At 44.3% G+C, this 19,857-nt stretch overlaps 3 protein-coding genes across 5 annotated transcripts in view; 2 read left to right on the top strand and 1 right to left on the bottom strand.

The window, feature by feature from the left end:
- The first annotated feature begins 674 nt into the window (after nucleotides 1–674).
- ebna1bp2 (EBNA1 binding protein 2) lies at nucleotides 675–3,289 on the top strand. Its single transcript, XM_085928304.1, has 9 exons — nucleotides 675–896; nucleotides 1,159–1,242; nucleotides 1,322–1,494; nucleotides 1,569–1,692; nucleotides 2,096–2,185; nucleotides 2,269–2,344; nucleotides 2,471–2,555; nucleotides 2,633–2,792; nucleotides 2,866–3,289. The coding sequence occupies exons 1-9, from the start codon at nucleotides 801–803 to the stop codon at nucleotides 2,911–2,913; spliced, it is 936 nt and encodes a 311-aa protein (XP_085784430.1). The 5' UTR covers nucleotides 675–800; the 3' UTR covers nucleotides 2,914–3,289.
- cfap144 (cilia and flagella associated protein 144) lies at nucleotides 1,879–4,091 on the bottom strand. The gene is made up of 4 exons (XM_085928313.1): nucleotides 3,899–4,091; nucleotides 3,741–3,800; nucleotides 3,372–3,475; nucleotides 1,879–3,303 (listed from the first exon to the last, which is right to left on the bottom strand). Exons 1-4 carry the CDS (start codon nucleotides 4,014–4,016, stop codon nucleotides 3,208–3,210), a joined length of 378 nt encoding a protein of 125 aa, XP_085784439.1. The 5' UTR covers nucleotides 4,017–4,091; the 3' UTR covers nucleotides 1,879–3,207.
- Nucleotides 4,092–13,202: 9,111 nt separating this feature from the next.
- Nucleotides 13,203–19,857, top strand: part of lrp8 (low density lipoprotein receptor-related protein 8, apolipoprotein e receptor) — a 50,852-nt gene continuing 44,197 nt past the window's right edge. For all 3 annotated transcript variants that reach the window (XM_085927765.1, XM_085927764.1, XM_085927762.1), the window contains exons 1-2: nucleotides 13,203–13,604; nucleotides 14,237–14,362. In XM_085927765.1, the coding sequence (XP_085783891.1) occupies nucleotides 13,538–13,604; nucleotides 14,237–14,362 (193 nt within the window). In that variant the 5' untranslated portion in view covers nucleotides 13,203–13,537. The remainder of the gene's footprint in view (nucleotides 13,605–14,236; nucleotides 14,363–19,857) is intronic.

The following is a 19,857-nucleotide window of genomic DNA, read 5'->3' as shown; positions in this document are numbered from 1 at the left end:
TTTTTCCCATTTTCTTTTTGATCCTCAGTTCTGCAATCCAGTCGGCGGCCGGATTGGATTGGATGGCTTGGCGGAGCGGATTCAGCCCGCGGGCCATCATTTGTTGATGGCTGTGCTACTGGCTCTCAATAGTTCATCTTATTTTTAATCTGCTGTCGGAGGTAGCCTGTCACTCGGATGGATGATGAGTGACAGTTGGATGAGAATTGCCGACACGCTTTTAGGCAAGTATACTGACAGGAATAGAACAGAAGTAATATGATTCTCTTTCGAAAATGCCCTGACCTTGCAGAGGGTAGGCATAAATTGCAAATAAGAAAAAAAGTGAAAATGACTCTCCTGGGGATGAGTCACTTTCTGCTTTGAGGACTTGGAGGATAAACTACTGACGGGATGTGTTCCCAAGCAGCCGTACTCGTCCCCAGTGTTTATTTGATATGCTATGTTAAATTTCTGTTTGCCCCAGGTATGAATCATATGATAACATTTCATATCCAATGATTGTCGTCGTAATGACACAAACTGTTATTTTATTCTTATGCAACCATTTTATTGTTTTTGTTTTACTGCGTGGATGATAGATTACATGATGTTATTTTTCTTTGTTTTATATTTATGGGTAATGTTTGTTTTGATTCCATTCAGATTTTGGTAGGAACTTTTGTCATACACCACGTTTCTCCATCGACGGACTATTTTAGTCATAGCACAAACTCCCCTTCTTCCGCCGCACGTGAACTGTGGCGAATGGTGAACGTGTTGCCCGAATACATACCTTCTCCTTAAATCATTTGAACCCTATGGTTATTGCAAGTGACATCATGGAGCTAGTGGAGGAGGACGAGATGTTCAGCGAGGATTCAGAAGACGAACACAGTGAAATGTCAGACAATACGGTGAGGCATTTCGACATAGTCGGCTAACTGTTAGCAAAGCATGTGTGGTGGGAGTTTTTGGTAGTACAGTTATAATTGTAATAGACACAAACCAGTCGTTGCAACCCTCTCAAGATAAGGCGCCTTTAAAAGTGCACAATGGTTTCCGCACTGAATAAAGCGAACTTATTTTGAACGATCGTGCTCATAACCGAGTTGTATTTGTGTGTGTTTCATGGAAGCACATCCAGAATGATTGTCTGTCTGTCGCCTGTGTGTTTAGCTCCAGGAAGCTTTCGCCAAAGGCTTGTTGAAGCCCGGAATGAACTTGATGGTGGATAAACCCCATAAGTTCATCAACAATGTGGTAAGACTTGTTTGTTTACATCATTTGAATGAAGCCATGTATATGTGACTAATTCCATTGACGTTCTTCTTCAATGCAGGCGGGCATGAAACAGTGTTTGGCTGACTTGAAGAGAGACCTCCCCTGGGTGGAGAGGTTGGACTTCACTAACCCGCCGGTTGAGGATGTCATCGCTAAAATTGGAGGGAATATGCAAAGTGGCGGCACTGGAGAAGTCAATGCAGATGACGATTTTCAGAGGGAGATGTTCTTGTGAGTGACAACTTTTGATTTCTTCTTAGTGGCATAAAGGTTTGAGTGATTTGCTCTGTTGAATGCCTTGGCAGCTACCGCCAAGCGCAAGCCACAGTTCTTGCAGCGCTGCCTCTTTTGAACAAGCACGGCATTCCCACCAAGAGGCCAGATGACTACTTTGCTGAGATGGCCAAGTCGGATCAACAAATGCAAAAGGTGACTTCACTACTCTTCATTTTATTGGGACTTGGATTCCAAGGGGTGGGAAATTCACCGTCATTGGATGAAAGCAAGAGCTAATGGGTATTTCTAATGATTCAAATTTGATGGTTAACAAATGCAGACATTTTTATTCTGAACAGTAAGATGAGTAAGTCCTATTTCATTCTGTGGTTTCCCATGCAACAATATCATCACTGTAGCAGCAGCAGCATTTGGACAGGATAAATTGTTGTCCAATCCGGGCCATTTCCACTTTTCCATGCTAACAATTGGCAATCCCAACTGTGACATGCCTTAAGATATTTCATGATGATTTGACCCTGTTGACGACTCTTGAACTTATCCAGGCTTCACAGTTCAATGCAACTCATCTTTTCTTGTCTCTTCGCCCTTCCAGATCAGGAAAAAGCTGCTTTCAAAACAGGCAGCAATAGAGAAGTCAGAGAAGGCAAAGAAGTTACGCGAGCAAAGGAAATTCGGCAAAAAGGTTATTTTCCAATATTATCTATTTGGAAAGTGGATGAAATTGCTCTCTGTCTAGTCATTAAGAATAGTGTGTGGTCAAATTAGGTGCAAGTCGAAGTGATCCAGAAGAGACAGAAGGCGAAGAAGGCAATGATGACTGCTGTCAAGAAATACCAGAAAGGTTGGTCAGGAGGATTGCCTTTTTGTATTTTACTCTCAGTGGGCTGGAAAGATGCAAAGTGAAGCTCTTCTTTCCTTGCCGTTGGTTGTGTGTGACAAGCAACTCTTGTGATCCTTCCACTTACAGGAATGACTGACAAGTTGGATTTCTTGGAAGGAGACCAAAAGGCAGATACTTCTCAGAGTTCCAAGAAGGCAATGAACAAGAGAGGGTAAATTGGCATCTGCCGTACCGTAGCAATAGTTAAATGCTTCATCCTCAATTGAATTGGGACCGCTCCTTTCGTAGCCCGAGCTCCAAGAGAAAATTTAAGGACCAGAAGTTTGGCTTTGGAGGCAAGAAGAGTGGAAAGAAGTGGAACACAAAAGAAAGCCACAATGACGTTTCCAGCTTCAACGCTAGACTGGCTCATGGCAAGGGTCCAAAAGGAAAGAAAGGCAAACAAAATGTAAGTTACACAAAACGCGCGCTACGTTACGTCTGCGTGTTCAAGACGCTGATTTGGGTTTTCTTTCTTACAGAAACGTCCAGGGAAGTCTGCACGTAGAAAGATGAAGGCTCGCTCGTGAAAACACCTCGTGGCTCTTCAGCGGGACTTCAACTTGAGCTCCAAGTGGATTTCGGAGTCTTCTTTTGGACATTTTGCTCAAACGGCCCTCCGTCGAATTGGGAGCGGTTTAGGAGGAACATGGCATCGTCATCATCCAGGGAGGAAGACTTTAAAACCACAATTCTTCAATTCTTTAGTTTGATTTCCTCTCGAAAAGATTGTTTTACGTCAACGGAGTTGTACAGGTTACAATGGTGAACGAGATTTTGAAATGATTTCTGTCGGTTTTATTCCATCTACCTGTTTGGTAGTTTCATTTTGAAAAGCGCAGGACAGACTCTCGGTGCTTGGTGATGTCTGAGCTGTGTCGGAAGAAATTAAATCTGTTGTCTGTGCGATTTGCTGGGATCTGTGGACAAAACAAATCGAGTCGAAGAGTGAAAGCAATAGCAAAATGTCCTCTCAAAACCTCCTTACCAGGGCTGTGGACACCCATCCAATTTCCTGACTTTCAGTCTGTGGCATTGCATATTTCTTTGTGGGTTCCTGGCGAGCTTTGTGGAACGCTTCAATGAAGTCCGCTTGAGAAAAGGAAAGCCTACGATCAGCAATATTCTCGACAACTCGATTGCCTTAAATGGAGCTTCATCCCCAGATTAACACTTTTTGGAAGCGAGGATGTGTACGAACTGGGCAAGAGCCAGTCCGAGCAGTTGACACACATTTCCAGCCCAAGACACGAAAGTGATCATTCCTATTTTCACAGAGCCAGAATTAGACACAGCTCTTCAACTAAAACCCATTCAATTATTCAGGCACATCTTTTGCTGTGGATGCTAAACTCACCGTTTTCTGGAATCACTTCTTGTGGTTTCCCGCACATAGGTTTGTCTGGTAGAACGTGCACTGAAAGTCACAATGGGAGTCAAATAGGAGAAAACCGGCACTCGTGTGTGTTTACGTCTTCTACAAGCGAGCGTTAAGTACAAGTAGATGCGACTCACACTTTCTGGATGGATTGATGCTAAACTCGGTGTGGAGTCTTTGTTGTCTTTGTTCTTTCCGGATCATCTCCACGTAAATTGCATTCTGGTGGACCCAATCTTTTTCCTTTGCTTGCATTTAGCAAAATCAATCAGCTCTCAATTGATAGAATAGAAAGTTCACCTCTGATCCGTGAAGCTATTCTTGTCCGCCGCACGCACCGTTGCCTAGCAACAGAAAGCTCACCCTGCTGCCGCAATAACCAATTTCGGCCACACGATGAGGCTGCACGCTCAAGCAGTGAGCATTTGTGTGTGTGTGCATTTAAAGGAGCCATATCATGGAAAATACTTTTAAATACATTTTATTGTGCATTTGAAGTCTCCAGGATCGTAGAAAATGTAACCTCAACCCTTCAAGTGTTGCAGAGATACTTTTACAATTGTTTGTTTAGTTGCAGATGAATTGCATTGAAGGTGCTGATTTTTTCAATAATGTGTCAAATAATAAGAATGCATTGGTTAGCTTCTCGCTAATCCTTGACATCTTTTCATCGATCAAAAGGTCTACCTTGGCTAAAAAACTACAAATATGTCCGATTGTGGTTCCACGTTGCGGCTCATTGGCTGAGTCTTAATTGCTGAAGTATCCAAATAATAGTGCATTCATCAATGAACCACACGATGAGACATATCCCACTCTTAATTGGAGTTACCAAAGAATGTTTGGTAACTCCAAGACACTATGACACTTTGTCACTGCAGAAGTCAATCTGGAATAATTTGGGATGTCGCTTTTATGTCTGTTCCACATCTGTCCTTGTTAGCTCAGATGCATTTTTCATGATGAAATAGGCACCCTCCTTGATGACGGTCCATTTCAAATTCACGTGCTATTTCAAAGACGGCTTCTCTAGAGCCTTCTGTCCCTCTTTGAAATGATAATAGGGCCATGTGGAAATACAGATGCAGTAGGTGAGGACGGGGCAGGGCGGGGCGGGGCGGAGGAGTCACGGCTGCTGCGCTTCTCAATAGGATGAAAGAAAAAGCGTACTGACAGAAGGGTGGGATGGAGAAATGGATGCAACTTTGACATAGCTAACTCCTTGGATGATGAAATAAAACCTTAAAAGATGTCATGAAGGTGAAAGAAGAATATCAAATCAATGAAAAAAATGATGGAGGAATGAGAAGCAAGGAAGAAATTGAAAGGAGCACAGATAGCAGTCATGAGCTGCTGCTTGGCCTCAGGGCCATCACAATTGCTTCAAAGGGCCGTGCACTGACCTGACGCGGGGCCTGCAAACCCTATTAGAGCAACTCTGTCATCACCCGCACCTCAAACCTCGGGCGTTTAGAAACATCTGCCGAAAAAGAAGAACCAACCTTCATTGCCTATAAATGTGATAAAAGGACATGCACATTATGCATCACATTAAACAAACGTACACATTTGCAAAAATGTCATCAGATGAATTCAATTGGTTATTTCCTCAAAGGTAAGGTGAGTTGAATTGTACGAGAGCACCGGTGGAAAAGCTATTATCCATGTGAATGAAGTGCGCACAAATGCACAAGTTTTCCCGGCACATTCCACGAGTGTTAAGAATCTAATCAGAGTCACTCTGGAAATGTTCCACATAGAGCTCCTTAATATTGCGCATTTTTGCCTCTAGTTGTGTGTCGGCATGACACATTCTTAATGATATGGCATCCATATCATGTGGAAAGTCATGCGAGTAAAAGACTCACTAAACACATTTGGCCCGCAGCTTTGTCCCGTGGGTGTTTGGAGTCGAGCTCCCATGTGTGAGTGTGTCACTGTGTCACTGCACCCACTTTGCATGTGCATGAGTGTATCCATGAGCCTAACTAGCAAGGTGCCTCCTATTTCAATACTTACAGGCTCTGTGTTTCTTTTCACTTCCACATACCAAATAAATACATCAAATCTGTTTTTTCCAGATGTGCACAGGGATTGGATGGACGGACCGCTGCCGTGTGCTTCTGGAGTTTTCTGCACAGATGTCGTCAAAACAGGTCATTTGAAAAATAATTCCCTTTGTCCTTTGAGATAATCTGATAATTTTCACTGCTAACTGACAGGGTTTGTTTCCACACATAATCTGCCCTCCCTCCCTCCCTCCCTCCCTCCCTCATGTTAAAATAGTCGATCCAGCCTTATCTAATCTTCCAAGGGATTATACTTGTAGGAAGTGCGTGGCTGCACACTGTTGCCTCTGCAATCACGGACCACACACTCACAAATCTTTTGGAAGTCCACAGAGGCAGGCAGAGCTGTTTGGTCAACTGTCCCTTTGACGTCATTCTGCGTCATGTAGCTTTGGGATTATTGAAAAAGTTGCTCAAAGAATTTCAAACAGACCGACAGACAGACATCCCTGTGGTGCAAATTAGCAAGAAAAGTTCAATTGAAGCGAGCCAAAATGATCAGAGTCGGTTGGTTTTTAAAAAATAAAAAATAGCATTCACTTCTGTGTTTTGATGCATACAGTCTTTCTCTAAAAAGATGTTAAATGACTTGAAATGAAATGTGTGCATTTGCATTTTCAAAACTGGTGTGAAAATCCCAAGGACCAAAAGTAAAAACTAACCTGAATGAATTTGCCAGGCATTTCTATCCCCTGAATTAGAACACTTGCATAACTGCTAAGCATAACAATAATTTGCCTCAGCACAAACAGACCAAGAGAAAATGTCCCGAGCGCCAACCGAGATTGAGAGGGGACGCATTTGTTGAAATGATAATGGCTGACTTTTGCAAAGGTTTTGTGCTGACAGTCGTTTACTGTGACCGGAATATGAATCCCTTTTCCACAGCACTAAAAGAAACTCACTTTTCTACAGTAAGACGTGGCTCGCCTTCATTCCTCAATGCTCCATCCATCTATTTTTCACTCGTATTGTAATTGTGAACTTGTTGACATTTTTATTCACAAAGGCTGGTTGGCTCATTAGGAGAAATTCATGCCTCCCATCCCTCCATGGCCTCAAATGAATATTCTGGCAGCTGTGCAGTTGCTTGTTTGCAGTTTATGTTGATTAGTCTCAACCACGAGAGTGACAAAACACTCTGGAGGATGTCAATGAATGTTTTTCCTCCCAATACAGACGGCTTAATTAAGCACAGTCAGCCTCTTCACTTCACAACGATGCAATGCTGAGAAGTACTCTATTTGGAAACATCATTTGTGTCACATGACTTTTGTGCAGGCACTTGCCACTCAAAGATGTCTGCAGAGTCTTTTCTCTGTCCATCTATGTGTACATTATCAATCACATTTACTCAGTAGCTAAGTTGGGATGAGCCTTGGACAAGTGTTCTCATGTAATATATCTCATCATCCATAGCAAGCCATTTCATTTTTGATCATAATTGTCTATTTTTGCCGACCCTCTCCGAAATATTCTGACCTCTTTTCCTGCCTCTCCTCTCCGTTGCCACTTTGGATTCTCTTATCTGCCACCCAGCGCTTTCTGTCATCACGCTTTGCTCTCTGTATTGCTTGGATGGAAGAAAAAAGTGGTTTCATCTATTATGATGAAAGCCACAGTGATACGCTACTTTTCTATTTTTATTCCGATCTGCATGTCGTGCTTGGCACTCAAATACTTCAAATATTCAAGATTGGGGTCTGCCACTTTGGCTGTGAGCTCTGCAATGGAGTGTTTTCTCGTCGTTGTTTAAAACAATCAAATATTGTATAAATTGGGCAAAGATCATGATTTTCTTGAATAGCGCGACATTGATTTCATGTTCCTGAGCCTATTTTCGCAACCAGCCTTAATTATCCGCAGGAATATTCATATAAAAGACTCGATGACATTCACCTCAATTGTGCAAATGACGGAGAAATCAAACTCAAAGAGAAAAAAAAAACTTTTTTTTTTGTTCATACTCGTGCTGAATATTGGTCAAATTGGACTAAATCCAATGGCAAATTGCTAAACCCCACCCAAATGCGGGGCTGATGTGGGATTGCGGCCGAGTGAATGGGGCTAGATTCTTGAATGGGTGCCCTGGCTCACTGCTAAATCCATCCCTCATCCCCATCAGCGTAAAGATGAGATGTACTGCCGGCCGCATCGCTTCCCACACATTCATACAATAACATGGGCCCTCCCGCACGGAACATCAATGATTCAAAATACACAAATCGAGAATTTTTGACTGGAAGCCCAATACCCTTGCTGTGCTGGGTACGCCATTTAGGAAGGTCACCCAAAAAAATAACCTTGTGGTTTTAGTCCTTTCCCGGTGGTGGCCCATGTCAACTTCTCCTGATTCTTGCTAGTGTATTTCTAGCCAGCATCCACGTCGCACTCCATGCACAAAGCAATCATCCAGCATGCATACGTACGGTACCCACACACCGAGTGTTAGTTGACTTGTTTGTATTAGCGGAAACATTGCCCCCTTTCAGTCATTTGCATCATGCTCGCTAGATAGTGGAAGCAGTCCTCCAAAAGACAGCGCCTTTGCACAATTCCATTGCTCGCACTGTCGAAAATGAATTTGATGAACTTGCTCACTTAACAATGAGCCTAACCTTTGGTCTCCGCAGTCTCTGATTGGCCAATTTCATCAGTGTACAAATAGAAATGAAAAATAGAATTGCGGGCATAAGAGTGAGTTTTCAAAACCTCATTGATATTCCTACTGTCCATATGCAATCATGTCGTAAATGTGCTCACGGTTTTGTTTTGGCAAGCAGTCTAGCTTACCCTCCTTCACCTTGCCATGTTGTGTGTTTTGGGGATTCTCTCCACTTTGCAAACACCATATGGCCGCCAAAGCGAAATAATCTGTCTTGCATTGAAGAAAAGGAGCGTATGTTGTGGAAGGGACACAATGCGGTTCAACCTGCAAAATTGCTCTTGATGGATGGATGTATGGATGGGCTAAATAAGGTTGGATAGAAGCAGATGTGTTTCTTGGAATAGCTGTGGAGGATGGTGAAGGCCGGCCGGCCAGGTTTCTGTTTTGTACTTGGTTGTTGGATGCAGCACATCCTCCGGTTCCCCTTGTTAAAAAGCTGCCTAAGAGTCAGTCAGCAAGCTCTGTTTGCTGGAATTGCTCTTAGAGGTCATGGAGCCACCTATTCACAATGTCCCGAGTTGAGGTCAGCAGCATCCCATCAGTGCGCTGGCTCCTTGTCCCAATGTTTTTTAAAAGAAAAACAAGGAGGGCAAATACATACATACATAGGAGACACCTTTTCACCCTCTTCAAGAGGGTTTAAGAGATGACCAAGGCTATCTAGCCAAAGCTGTACTTGACCTAATTTGTTGGCAACATGTGCTGGTCAATGCAGACCCCTATCAAATAGCAAATGATGGCTTCAGCAGAAGAATAAAGCACAACCTCATTCTTGCTGTCTAAATCCTTCCACTAATCCCTAAGGAAGATTCTTTTAGCACCCCTGTGAAGAACACCAACTGCTTGTCGTTGGAGCACTAACTCACAACAAGTGAGGCTCTGAGCTCAATGTATACGTCCACACACAAAATATGGACGTGCATTCATGATGGGAAAGTTCTTCATTCAGCAGCTCTCCAACAATCTTCTGAAGAATGATCTTTCCTCTAGGCTCCACGATGCAGCAAATGATTCTCAAATGTCCATCTATTCAAAGTTTTTTCTCTTCCATCAACAAGTTTGTTCTTGCTTGTGTCTGGCTTCTGAGTTGTTTACTGCTTTGACGGAAGGATTAGAAGTGATCTTAATTTTCCGTCTTCATCCTCTTAATTCCATTGAAATACTGGAGGCAGGTCAGCCCTATAGCCTACTTTGCATGTCACTTCATTAACGTGTGGCAGCTTTCCATTTCAATCCCCGTTGCTCATCCACTACTGTTTTTGCACACGTTTGCTGTGTGCACTTTCCAAATGATTCATAAACTGTTGAAAGTTGAGGAAGGGGAAAGCCACGTAGACGCTCGCCTGTGAGTAAATGGAAATTAGACACAGTGAGAAAATAATTGGAAATGCCGTTTATGATTAGCATTTAGATGAGGATATTTTGCTTTTCCACTGGATAATGTTACAATCTGCCCTATGGGGAATAGTGGAGGTGTGAGAGTGAGTGAGCAGTGCTGACTGAGCATGCCTTTTTAGTCACTCTAACACGCATTGTTCATTCAAATTCATACAGTCATCATGAAGCTGTGGGATGATGATACTGCTCAGGGAAAAAAAAAAAAAAAGGCCTTTTTTAACCTCCCCGTATTCCTAAATAATGAAGGTAGGAAAATAGATATCAAGTTCTTTGAATGCTATGTCCCATGTGTCCTGCTCCAGTGGGGCTTGCGTCCTACCCTGATAAGAATAATAATCACAATAACAAACGTCACTTTGTTCTTTTCTCGAGCCTTGTGTTTTAAGGTACTATTCTGCTCTCCTTGTGCAGACTGCTCCCTGCTGTGACCTTTCAACCTTTTCTGCGTAATGATCTGGCTTCTTTCTCCCTTCAATACATCTGGCCAGTTTCCCAGGGGATGGCAGGGTTGAGGAGTGCCCTGCCCGGCCCTGCCCTGCCCGGCCCTGCCCTGCCCTGCCCGGCCCTGCCCGGCCCGGCCCGGCCCGGCCCGGCCCGGCCCTGCCCTGCCCTGCCCTGCCCTGCCCTGCCCTGCCCTGCTTGCTGGCTGGCTGCTTTGTGTCCTTTCAATCCTACCTTTAGCAGCCTCACTCTTCTCACTTTTCTTCTGTCTCCTGGTTACCTTTTGAATATCGAAATCCAACGCTGCTCTCCGTAGCCTGATATTGGTGAAAGGGAAAGAACATTTGTCTCTGTGATGGATGGGGAAACGATTAGAAAAAGGGACAAATTAGAAAATTGACTCTGATTTAGACTTGAGGAAAAAAAAGCTATAGTGGCAGGTTTCGCTCGATGAATATGACAAAAAATGTCATTCGGGTGGAATTTGTTTGACATGGCAAATGAGAAAATACAGGCTTTGGCTTTTAACGACTCATCACGGTGCGCTTCCTGAGCCAATGGCCGGGGGGCGGACGGAACACACATTCCTATTAGCCGTTAACACACAATTCCAGATACTATAAAACCATTCTTGTGTTCATTGCTGAAGCCACTCAGAGATTATCTGTACATGGAGGGAGGTCTCAAATGCCCTTTGTACCACACAACGGAGGGGAGGGATCTGCCATGGCCCTAAATGTGGCTATGTAATCCCAAATTATTTAACCAGATTACTAGAGCATGAGGAATGTTTGACTTTTGAATTATACATGGGGTTTATGTGGCGACATATTATTTCTGGGCTGTGTGTGGTAATGATGTCTCCTTAAAGCTGAAAACTGAAAATCTCTTTCTATAGGGTTTAGCTGTCAGCAAATGACTCAATCACAGTCGTGTAATCCAAAATGATTTCACATCATGTTTCTATGAATCCGTTTTCAAATATTTTGCTAATGACGTGACCATTTTATACAGTGCATTTTCTCCCTGCAGCGGGTCAGCCAGCCAGCCAGCCAGCCAGCCAGCCAGCCGGCCAGCCAGCGATCGACAAGACCTCAATCATGGAATCCTGCTTTTTGGGTCACAAGCCGTAATGGCAGAGATGTGCACGAGTACTGTGCCAATACACTATTTACACGGAGGAAAGACTCTGCAGGAAAGAGAGATCATTTGCTGACCACCAGATGTGTTGCCTTTTCCCATCAACACTCCGCACTAAGTCACATGCCTGAAGCAGATGAGCGAGAAAGAATCAAATGAGAACACAGACAAATAGAGGCAGATAAAGAGATAAGTGTGGCAAAGGTATCACTTTGAAGGTATCAAGTCTTACTCGCTCAGTGTCCTGCAGCCAAGATGAATTGCAATATGCAGGGAGGGATGACCGATGAACACCATTTCAGCACTGACCGACGGGAAGGGAAAAAAAGTTGAGTGTGGAAATAGCACGAGTGCAAGTGCAAGTTTCTTGCTTCTCCGCTCACCCGGTTAGCACTTATGTCAGATTAGCCTCGTCTAGCATCGTTCAAAGGATGGCCTAATAAAAGTGAACGCTCACGTATAAAGGTCACGCTGATGACACACCAAGGAAGTCACATGCATTCACAAGATGCGTATGGCTTGTATGTTAAAGGTCAAAAGTGAACGATGACAATTGATGAGAATGGCAACATTAGTTTCGGGGGAGCACACGTGCTCTCTGTACTGAGGCTCAGCTGGAAACGCTCGGATGTAAATCCAGGCTGGTCGCTTTGATTCATCCGATTGAGATTCTCGAGACCAAAAATGTGCCACATTGGACTCTTTGAACTCCAAAGTGTGTGTGTTTGTTGTCGGAGTGTGCGCGGCGAACTTGTCCTTCTGCTCTAGTTCACCTTCTTATTTGGAGCTCATCGCTACTGCAGGGCAGCGCACAAATGCTGTATTCCTCTGGGCTTGATGGATGAGAGATGACACGGGATACATTTGTGGTACTTTTGCCTGCATGAATCATATTGCGCTCAAGTTCAAGGGGAGAGGATGCAGGCCAATGCCAGCTGTCTGTCTGTCTGTCTGTCTGTCTGTCTGTCTGTCTGTCTGTCTGTCTGTCTGTCCATCTGCGTGCGCGCGTGCGTGCGTGCGTCATCCCACACAAGAAACAATCGGCATTGGACTGAAATTCTAACACGCCAATCATAGCAGCATTTTCCAAAAAGTTCCTGATCTATTTTGACTCCAAAAACTTTGTTCAATCTTAACTTTCTGACCGAAGCAATTGCAATCACCGTGTCACCACTGTCCTAATATGACATTTACAGTCCATGTATTATTTATGCGCTGAGGTCATTTGAAAAACATGAGCCATGTTAAGCCGCAGCTGACCTGCAAGCAAAGCCCAATTGCTTCAAACCGCTTGGTGCTGCAGTGCAGACACGTATCATTTAGTTCATATCCTACAAATTCTTCACTGCACGTCGAAATAAGTCATTTGACTGACTGCAGGAGTCTTGGCAGCTGTACACTATGACTTTTTCCTCAAGTTTTTCTCAAAGCATTATTTATTATTATTTTTATATTTTCCCTATGAATGCTGCAAAATGAACGAGAAGAGAAAGAAATCCATTCTCATATTTCGGTGTGACCTTTGTTTCCTTTTTAGCGTGTAGTTTTCACTTTTCAGTTTATTTCTGAGCGCTGATTGAGAAACATTCAACTTCAAGTTTGGAGTCGAGCGAGACGCGCCTAAGATAGCGATCGTCTTCATCATATTTCAAGATGCGTCTTTCTTTCTTTCTTTCTTTCTTTCTTTCTTTCTCATCGTGACTCAGCAGTGGCAGGGCAGCAGGTACGACCTCCCAAGCTGGTTTTTAAACGAACTGCCAATTAGCGCACAGCACCGTCGGCTCCGCTCGGCTCGGCTCAGGCTCAGCTATCCCGCCCGCCCATAAACGTCACGCATTCAAACGGCAGCCGACGGCGGACGGACGCACAGGGAGAGAAAGAAGGGAACCGAGGAACCCCGAGAAACCCCGAGCAACCGAGCCCAGCCCAGACTTGACCAAACCCAGCCCGGCGGATCACACACATTTACAGAACGACAGAGCGAAAACATCCAACGCAACGCAGCAACGACATCTTTGCAGGGACACTTTCGATTGCATGATCAATCGACGGACTTCAAGATGTGGACCGGATTCTGCAAGATCCTACTCTTCCATTTGCTGTTTCTGGAGCTCCAATGCGCGAAAGGTAGGACGCTTTGCTTTGCCTCATCGGGTCGTGTTTTGCGAAAGACTTGCCATCACAGTCACCCAATGAACGGAACCACAGCGGTGACACAAGGTGACAATGTGCCGGGGGGCAGGTGGAGGGAGCCTCACGACCACTGCACGTGTTGTCTGTGCATGCAGGGCATGCGGGATGTGTGACAGTCACTGTGGGCTGCCTGCCTGCCTGGCTGCCTGGCTGCCTGGCTGCCTGGCTGGCTGGCTGCCTGCCTGCCTTGCCTGCCTTGCCTGCCTGCCTGCCTGCCTTGCCTGCCTGCCTGCCTTGCATGCCTGCCTGCCTTGCCTGCCTGCAATCTATGTTTTGTCTTTTTGCGGAGCCGTAAAACGTGTGCTCCAAACGTAGTCTGTCAAAACACCTTAAAGCACAAATGAGTCAGAGATACATTTTCGTGCAGTGAAATCAATGGTGTCAAACTAAAACTTGAGACCACACAAATGTGAAGATGAGATTGTCTTGTGAAAACATGACATCTTCATTCAAGCCAAGCAAATGCTAAAAGAATCCCTTCTAATTTTCCATTGTCACTGTGACAAGCACTCTGCTTCCAAATAATAGGAACACGATGACTGACTCTTTGTTTGATTCAAACCCAGGAATGGATACAGAATCGCAGTGTGAAGCCGGACAGTTTAAGTGCAACAACGGAAGGTGCATCCCAAGCCTTTGGAGATGCGACGACGATGACGACTGCTCGGACAACAGCGACGAGGAGAACTGTCGTAAGTCGTGCATCCCGCTCGCGATCCCGTTGTTTGCTGTGTGTGTACGTTACCGACGTTCATCCTTGTCGGGTCTTCCCGGCCATTTCAAATGAGGCTCGTGCGAGGATTTTCAAACAAGTGGTTATGCTGAAAAGAAGTAAGCTACTTTACTCGCTGGGCCCCTTTGGAATCTCATTTCGATATCAGTGTGCAGGACTTGCACAAGCCAAGACAAAAGGTCATATGGCCGCAGGAATTTCCCTCATTCCCTTTTGCCCTCTGATAGCTCACATGCGGACATTATGTTTTAATCTTTCAGCTGCTACGTAGGACCGTTGTCACTCAAACGATTTCGCCACTATGCGACGCTTGGGTCATTTCTGCCTGAAATAGGATTACAAATGCAATGCCATGAGACTGTCGGATGACAAATTTAGCATTCATGAATGCAACTATTACTGCTTAAAGATGTGGACGGACGTAGGGAAACTGGCCGGATTTTGTCGGCAAGGTCACCTCTGCTGAAAAGAATGAAACTGTCCAAATGTCAAATGTCCAAGAAAAAGTGAGAAAACGCCCCCAAGCGCGTTGATTTTCCCTCAGACTGCTTGTGAATGCCTTTAACAAATTGCATGGACAACCAGACGAGTAATTATGGCTTGAGAATGTGTCATGGCACTAATTGCTTGAATGAGTTGATTCATCACTTGTCTTCCGGTCAGCCACAACGGTCGCTGGGCCTGTACGTACGTTGTAGGACTTTCCCGTGACCGTGGGTGGCTGTGACATTTTCAATGAGAGACCCATTGGGATTCTTCAATGCCTTGTTTGCGCTAGCCTGCAATGTGTTGTCAGATTTTGAATGAATCTGACTTGCTCAAAGATATTGGCTGAAACATGTGGACAAATATTTGCTATTTTTATATATATATTTTTATATTTGTGCTCAAATTTCACACTCTCACTTTGACCTTGCACTTGTGCTGCATTCATATTTGTACTTGCTTTGCACTCTTTAGTCCCCTGATTCCTTCAGCCGACATTTTTGCACTTCCCGTGGGTCAGTAAAGCTGCGCCAAAGGGCCGAGAGAAACTACGCACAGGCCGAGCGTCGGCTGATAGGTTGGTCAAGGATAAATCCGGTAGCCAGAGTGACGGCGCTGTGCCAGCTCTTCCAACAGATGTCGCCGCTCTGTGCGACCTAATCTCACTGGCAAGGAAGTTTCAGGCAAAAAGGGTTGAATCAGTTAAGATCAGAAGGAACAGGATGATTTCAAGCAGGGCTCATGTGAATGTAATTTGGCCCTGGTGCCAAATTAAAAAAAATTCAAATGAGCTGTTTGCTTGACTTTAATGATGGCTTTCCCAATTTGAAGCTAAACTAGGCTTCGCTAGCTCTGCTGAATGCAATTCAACCTCCAAAACCGGTTGCAATAAATTCCCGAGGTACTCTGCGCCATAATAGAAAGTGTGCTTCAAAAGTAGCACTGCATCGCACGACGTTGTTTTCTGGAGCCATACGTCCATTGATGTGACCTTACTGGCGTGAAATCGACACGGATTCAAACAAAGCATTCTGATTTTGTTCAATTGACATTCAACTGGTTTTAATGCTACTTTTCAGGTAGACATATTTGATGTGATGGCAAGCATGTACTGTTGTGCGGCATCTCCTCCGACTTCTCGCACAGATGCTTGCTGAAGATTAGGATGTCATGTGTGCTTTCCATCACGCTTTCCTCTTTCTCCTCCAGCTCCATTCTCAACACGGTAGATTCCGCTCTTGTTGCCCAGGGAAACGACGGCAAAGCGCCGTTGAGCGTACGGCGTGGGGCTTTTTGAGAATGCGTGTGCTTTCTTTCTTTGTTGTGAATGTAGGCAGGCAGTAGCGCTCAACATTTGTGAACACATGGCAATGTTCCTCTCCTCTGTATGACCTATATTTCAGTTGCAGAATACGGAAAAAAAGAGGCCTTATCATTTTGACAGCAGATTTAAGTGGATTTAAACATGCCTAATCCCTGTGGCACAGTCAAAATCAGCTATGTTAGTTTTCAATTTGCCTTACTCTGTAAATAACGAAGGAACTGTTGAATATTGATCATGATTGATTTCATTGATTACTATGAGATATTCTTTAATTGTACGTGTGTGTGCGCGCGCGCGGGTGTTTACACTGATTAGTGGTATGTGAATGTGTGCAAGCGCATGACAATGAAGCTGGCCAGGTCAAAGGGGGGGGGCAGCGTCTCTTCAGCAGTCATCCAGTCTTTCCCATGGAGGGGACCTCACAACACATTTCACGCTGCTGCTCTGCATTGAAGTGTGCAAGTCGCGGGGTGTCGTTTCTGTGACACGTACACGTGCACACGAGAGCCGACTGAGAATCTTCTGAGAAGAAAATATTTCTTTTTTGATTTTCAATGGGCTTAATCCCATTTCCATCCATCCATTCATTCATACAGTATGTCAAGACATGACTGTAGAATATGGCTTCATATGAGCGATAAGAATCAAATGTGATCATCTGTTCGTCAAACGCGGTGAGCGTTTTGTCCGATGCGAAGGCCACGGTGTGCGAGAGACTCCCTTTTGCCAAAGCCAGTACTATCACACACTATCAAGCAACAGTACTGAGGATGCTGAATAAGTGTTGGGTGCAGCACGGAGGTAATTTTAGCTGAGGTCAGTGCTTGCCTAGGGCCATTCCGTCTCTCTCGGTGCTCTCTTGCTCCATTTTAAGGCCAATTTGCATCTGTTACACATCTGTGTCCTGCCTTTGTGCAGTGCATTCATATCAACTATGAACTCACTCCATGTGTGGGCTAATGTCATGTTGCCCCTTGGTGCTTTCTAATTTGATGGGAAATTCATATTTGAAAAGCAGGGGGTCGCCGACTGCTTCATGAAGCTATCATAGCCAGAATACAATCAATTACCAAGGTCGCTCACACACGTGCGAGATGGAAATTCAAAACAGTCCAGAGGTATGGTGATATGTTTGGGATGTCCATTTTGCAAGCAAGCAAGTCAGGCGGGCAGGCAGGCAGGCAGGCAGGCAGGCGGGCGGGCGGGCAAGTCCGCCATCCCCCATCCTTTCCACATAGCTACTGCTGGGCCCGTGGAAAGTATACATTTGGTTACCATGACAACTAAAGGCGGAGCCAAGGGGGGTACACTTAGCAGTTAGCGAGCGCCCTGTATCTGAACAAGTAACTGTGATCAGCCCTTGCAAAGACAGCAGGCATTCTAGTTTTCCTTTTGGAGCCGGTGCCGCCAAATTGCGCGAGTTGTGTATGTGGCAGCGCAGATTTCTTTTCCCTTGTTTAATTTCACACTTGATGGGCCAATAGAAACTCCAGAGACCAAACTGTGTGTATACAAGCAATGAAAAGTCTATTTTCCATCATTTGTCCCCTTTAAATTGCTTTAGTTGAACAGATCACATGTGCATACTTTGAAATTTGTCATTGCATTTTTATGATTGTGAGCTACTCTTGAAGCCCCCACCTCATCTGTTTGACACAGTATCATGGCTTTAATCTGCTGCTCAGATTAACAAAATCTACTCCTATGTATCTCTCAGTTATGTTATTTATATTTGCTTTAATCTGATTTTGGAGCGTGCTCCGTTCTGTCCGGCAGATGCAGCTGAGGATCGGCTAAGAATCACGTTGCATAAAACATAACTCTTAATACCCGTGTGCTGGCTCGACACCACGATGAGATTCTACGTGTCTTTTTATTTTTTTTTATTTTTTGGGGGGATCAATCTTTCGAGGGGAATTTTAATTTGAAATGACTATTCCCTGATTTGCATATTGTTTTTATTCACTGCTTTTTTTTCTCTCCTGTGTTTCCTTTCCTGGCTAAGGACAAAACATGGGTTCTGTTGGATTCATTTCAATAAAAAAAATACAATTCATTTCAATAAAACTATTCCCAAACACCATGATCTTAAAACAATGAAAGTAGAAGCTCGTGTTTGGTGTACACGCACGTTTTGACAAGAATTTGCGTTTTTGTTTGTTCACAGATTATTGTCAGCAGAGCACCTGCTGGCAAGATGGAGAGAAGCTTTAAGGCTTTCCAAACAAATTGAGGAGACTTGTACATTAATCCAATATCCTCCCATCTATGGACAGAACAAATCCATTTGAACACATGTATGGGGTTAAGGTGAACTCATTGAAATGTAATTAGTGCTGTTACAAATGCATCTTTTTAGAATAAATCTTACTATCTATCATTCCATCGATTACTGGAGTAATGAGCGGGCTGCTCATTTATTATTCCATGTCCATTCATGAACTATGGGCACAACCTCCGGGTTCATAAAAAGGGACTCAAAAAGACCAGCAGGTGGTAATATATTACAACATTTGCTTGGAGTCGATTTCAAATACGTACATTTCTTTTGGACATTTTGACAATGGAGCTGACCATTCTTTCACACATAAACAGTGCTGTTAGGGGACGAAACCCGCTGTTTGACTGCATGATGCTGCATCTCAGCATGGCTGCACCTGCTGCTTTGGAAAAGTGCGAGATCCAAACGGCAGATGAACCCTGTTTCCATGAACTCGCGTGAGAGAGCGAGAGCCCAGGCCGGTCCTAAAGCGAATAGGAGAGAAGGCCAGCCAGCCAGCCAGAGATCAATTTCCTTTTTACTCGTGGAGTAGAGCCTTGAAATGCACGGCCTCCTGTGACCCACATTCATCCCTTCATTCTCCTTCTTCTTCTTCATTGGCAGAATGTGGCATAACTTCAGAAGCCGGGAGAAACACCAAGGGAAAGATGAAAGCTAGCGAGAGGGAGAACAGAAAGAATGAACGCGAGAAGGGCAACAAAAGAATGTGCCGACTTGTAGCTGAGGGGAAAAAAAGAGACCAATCAGCATGTCATTGAGCGACGGGGTTATTGAAAGGACAATTTGACCTTGACACCTGCGTGTGGAAACTTTTGAATTACAGCACCATTGGTGCTATAAATGCATCACCAGCGTTTTGCATAAGGACTGACTATGAAAAGGAAATAAGTGTACGGGAAAAGAAAGGTTATGTCCAGTGAGAGAGAGAGTGAGCGAGTCTACAAAGTACATTTGAGACGTGACCAATTGACATTGATGTTAGTACTTCACTCAATCAGAGGCCTGAAAAAATTGAACTGGAACATTAGTGGCGGTCACGTCCACAAAGCACTTACTCTTGTCACTGCGTCAAATTCTTCATATACCTTTGATGTTTGAAATGAATAGCACAAGTTTCAAGTGCTCTTTAACTGCACACTTGTTATTCTTGTGCGCTACCTACCATATGTTGTCAAAAAAGGTACGCAGAAACTCCACAGCTGAGCGTGTCCGTTTGTATTATGTCCTCTCTTCCTGATTTGTAAATTCATTTCAAATTTACAAGCAGCTCAATCTGGATTTAACTGCTCTGGTAATTGTGTGACATATGAAAAGCACTTGCGCAATCTTGTGCCGTTGTTTTGGCCAGCTTTGGTTGGGCCTT

The sequence above is a fragment of the Syngnathus leptorhynchus genome, chromosome 13 (genome assembly GCF_054491065.1).
Source record: "Syngnathus leptorhynchus isolate UIUO chromosome 13, UIUO_Slep, whole genome shotgun sequence".
Classification (NCBI taxonomy): domain Eukaryota; kingdom Metazoa; phylum Chordata; class Actinopteri; order Syngnathiformes; family Syngnathidae; genus Syngnathus; species Syngnathus leptorhynchus.
This window is presented reverse-complemented; position numbering and strand designations above follow the sequence as displayed.

What these genes read in the sequence shown, in the direction of transcription:
- ebna1bp2 (XM_085928304.1), top strand. Translation starts at nt 801, where the DNA reads ATGGTTATTGCAAGTGACATCATGGAGCTAGTGGAGGAGGACGAGATG. An exon ending in GTGAAATGTCAGACAATACG is followed by an intron (nt 897 to 1,158) that starts GTGAGGCATTTC and finishes CTGTGTGTTTAG; the next exon opens with CTCCAGGAAGCTTTCGCCAA. An exon ending in GAAAGAAAGGCAAACAAAAT is followed by an intron (nt 2,793 to 2,865) that starts GTAAGTTACACA and finishes TCTTTCTTACAG; the next exon opens with AAACGTCCAGGGAAGTCTGC.
- cfap144 (XM_085928313.1), bottom strand. Translation starts at nt 4,016, where the DNA reads ATGCAAGCAAAGGAAAAAGATTGGGTCCACCAGAATGCAATTTACGTG. An exon ending in CATCAATCCATCCAGAAAGT is followed by an intron (nt 3,801 to 3,898) that starts GTGAGTCGCATC and finishes TGTGACTTTCAG; the next exon opens with TGCACGTTCTACCAGACAAA. An exon ending in AGAAGTGATTCCAGAAAACG is followed by an intron (nt 3,476 to 3,740) that starts GTGAGTTTAGCA and finishes CCTTTTCTCAAG; the next exon opens with CGGACTTCATTGAAGCGTTC.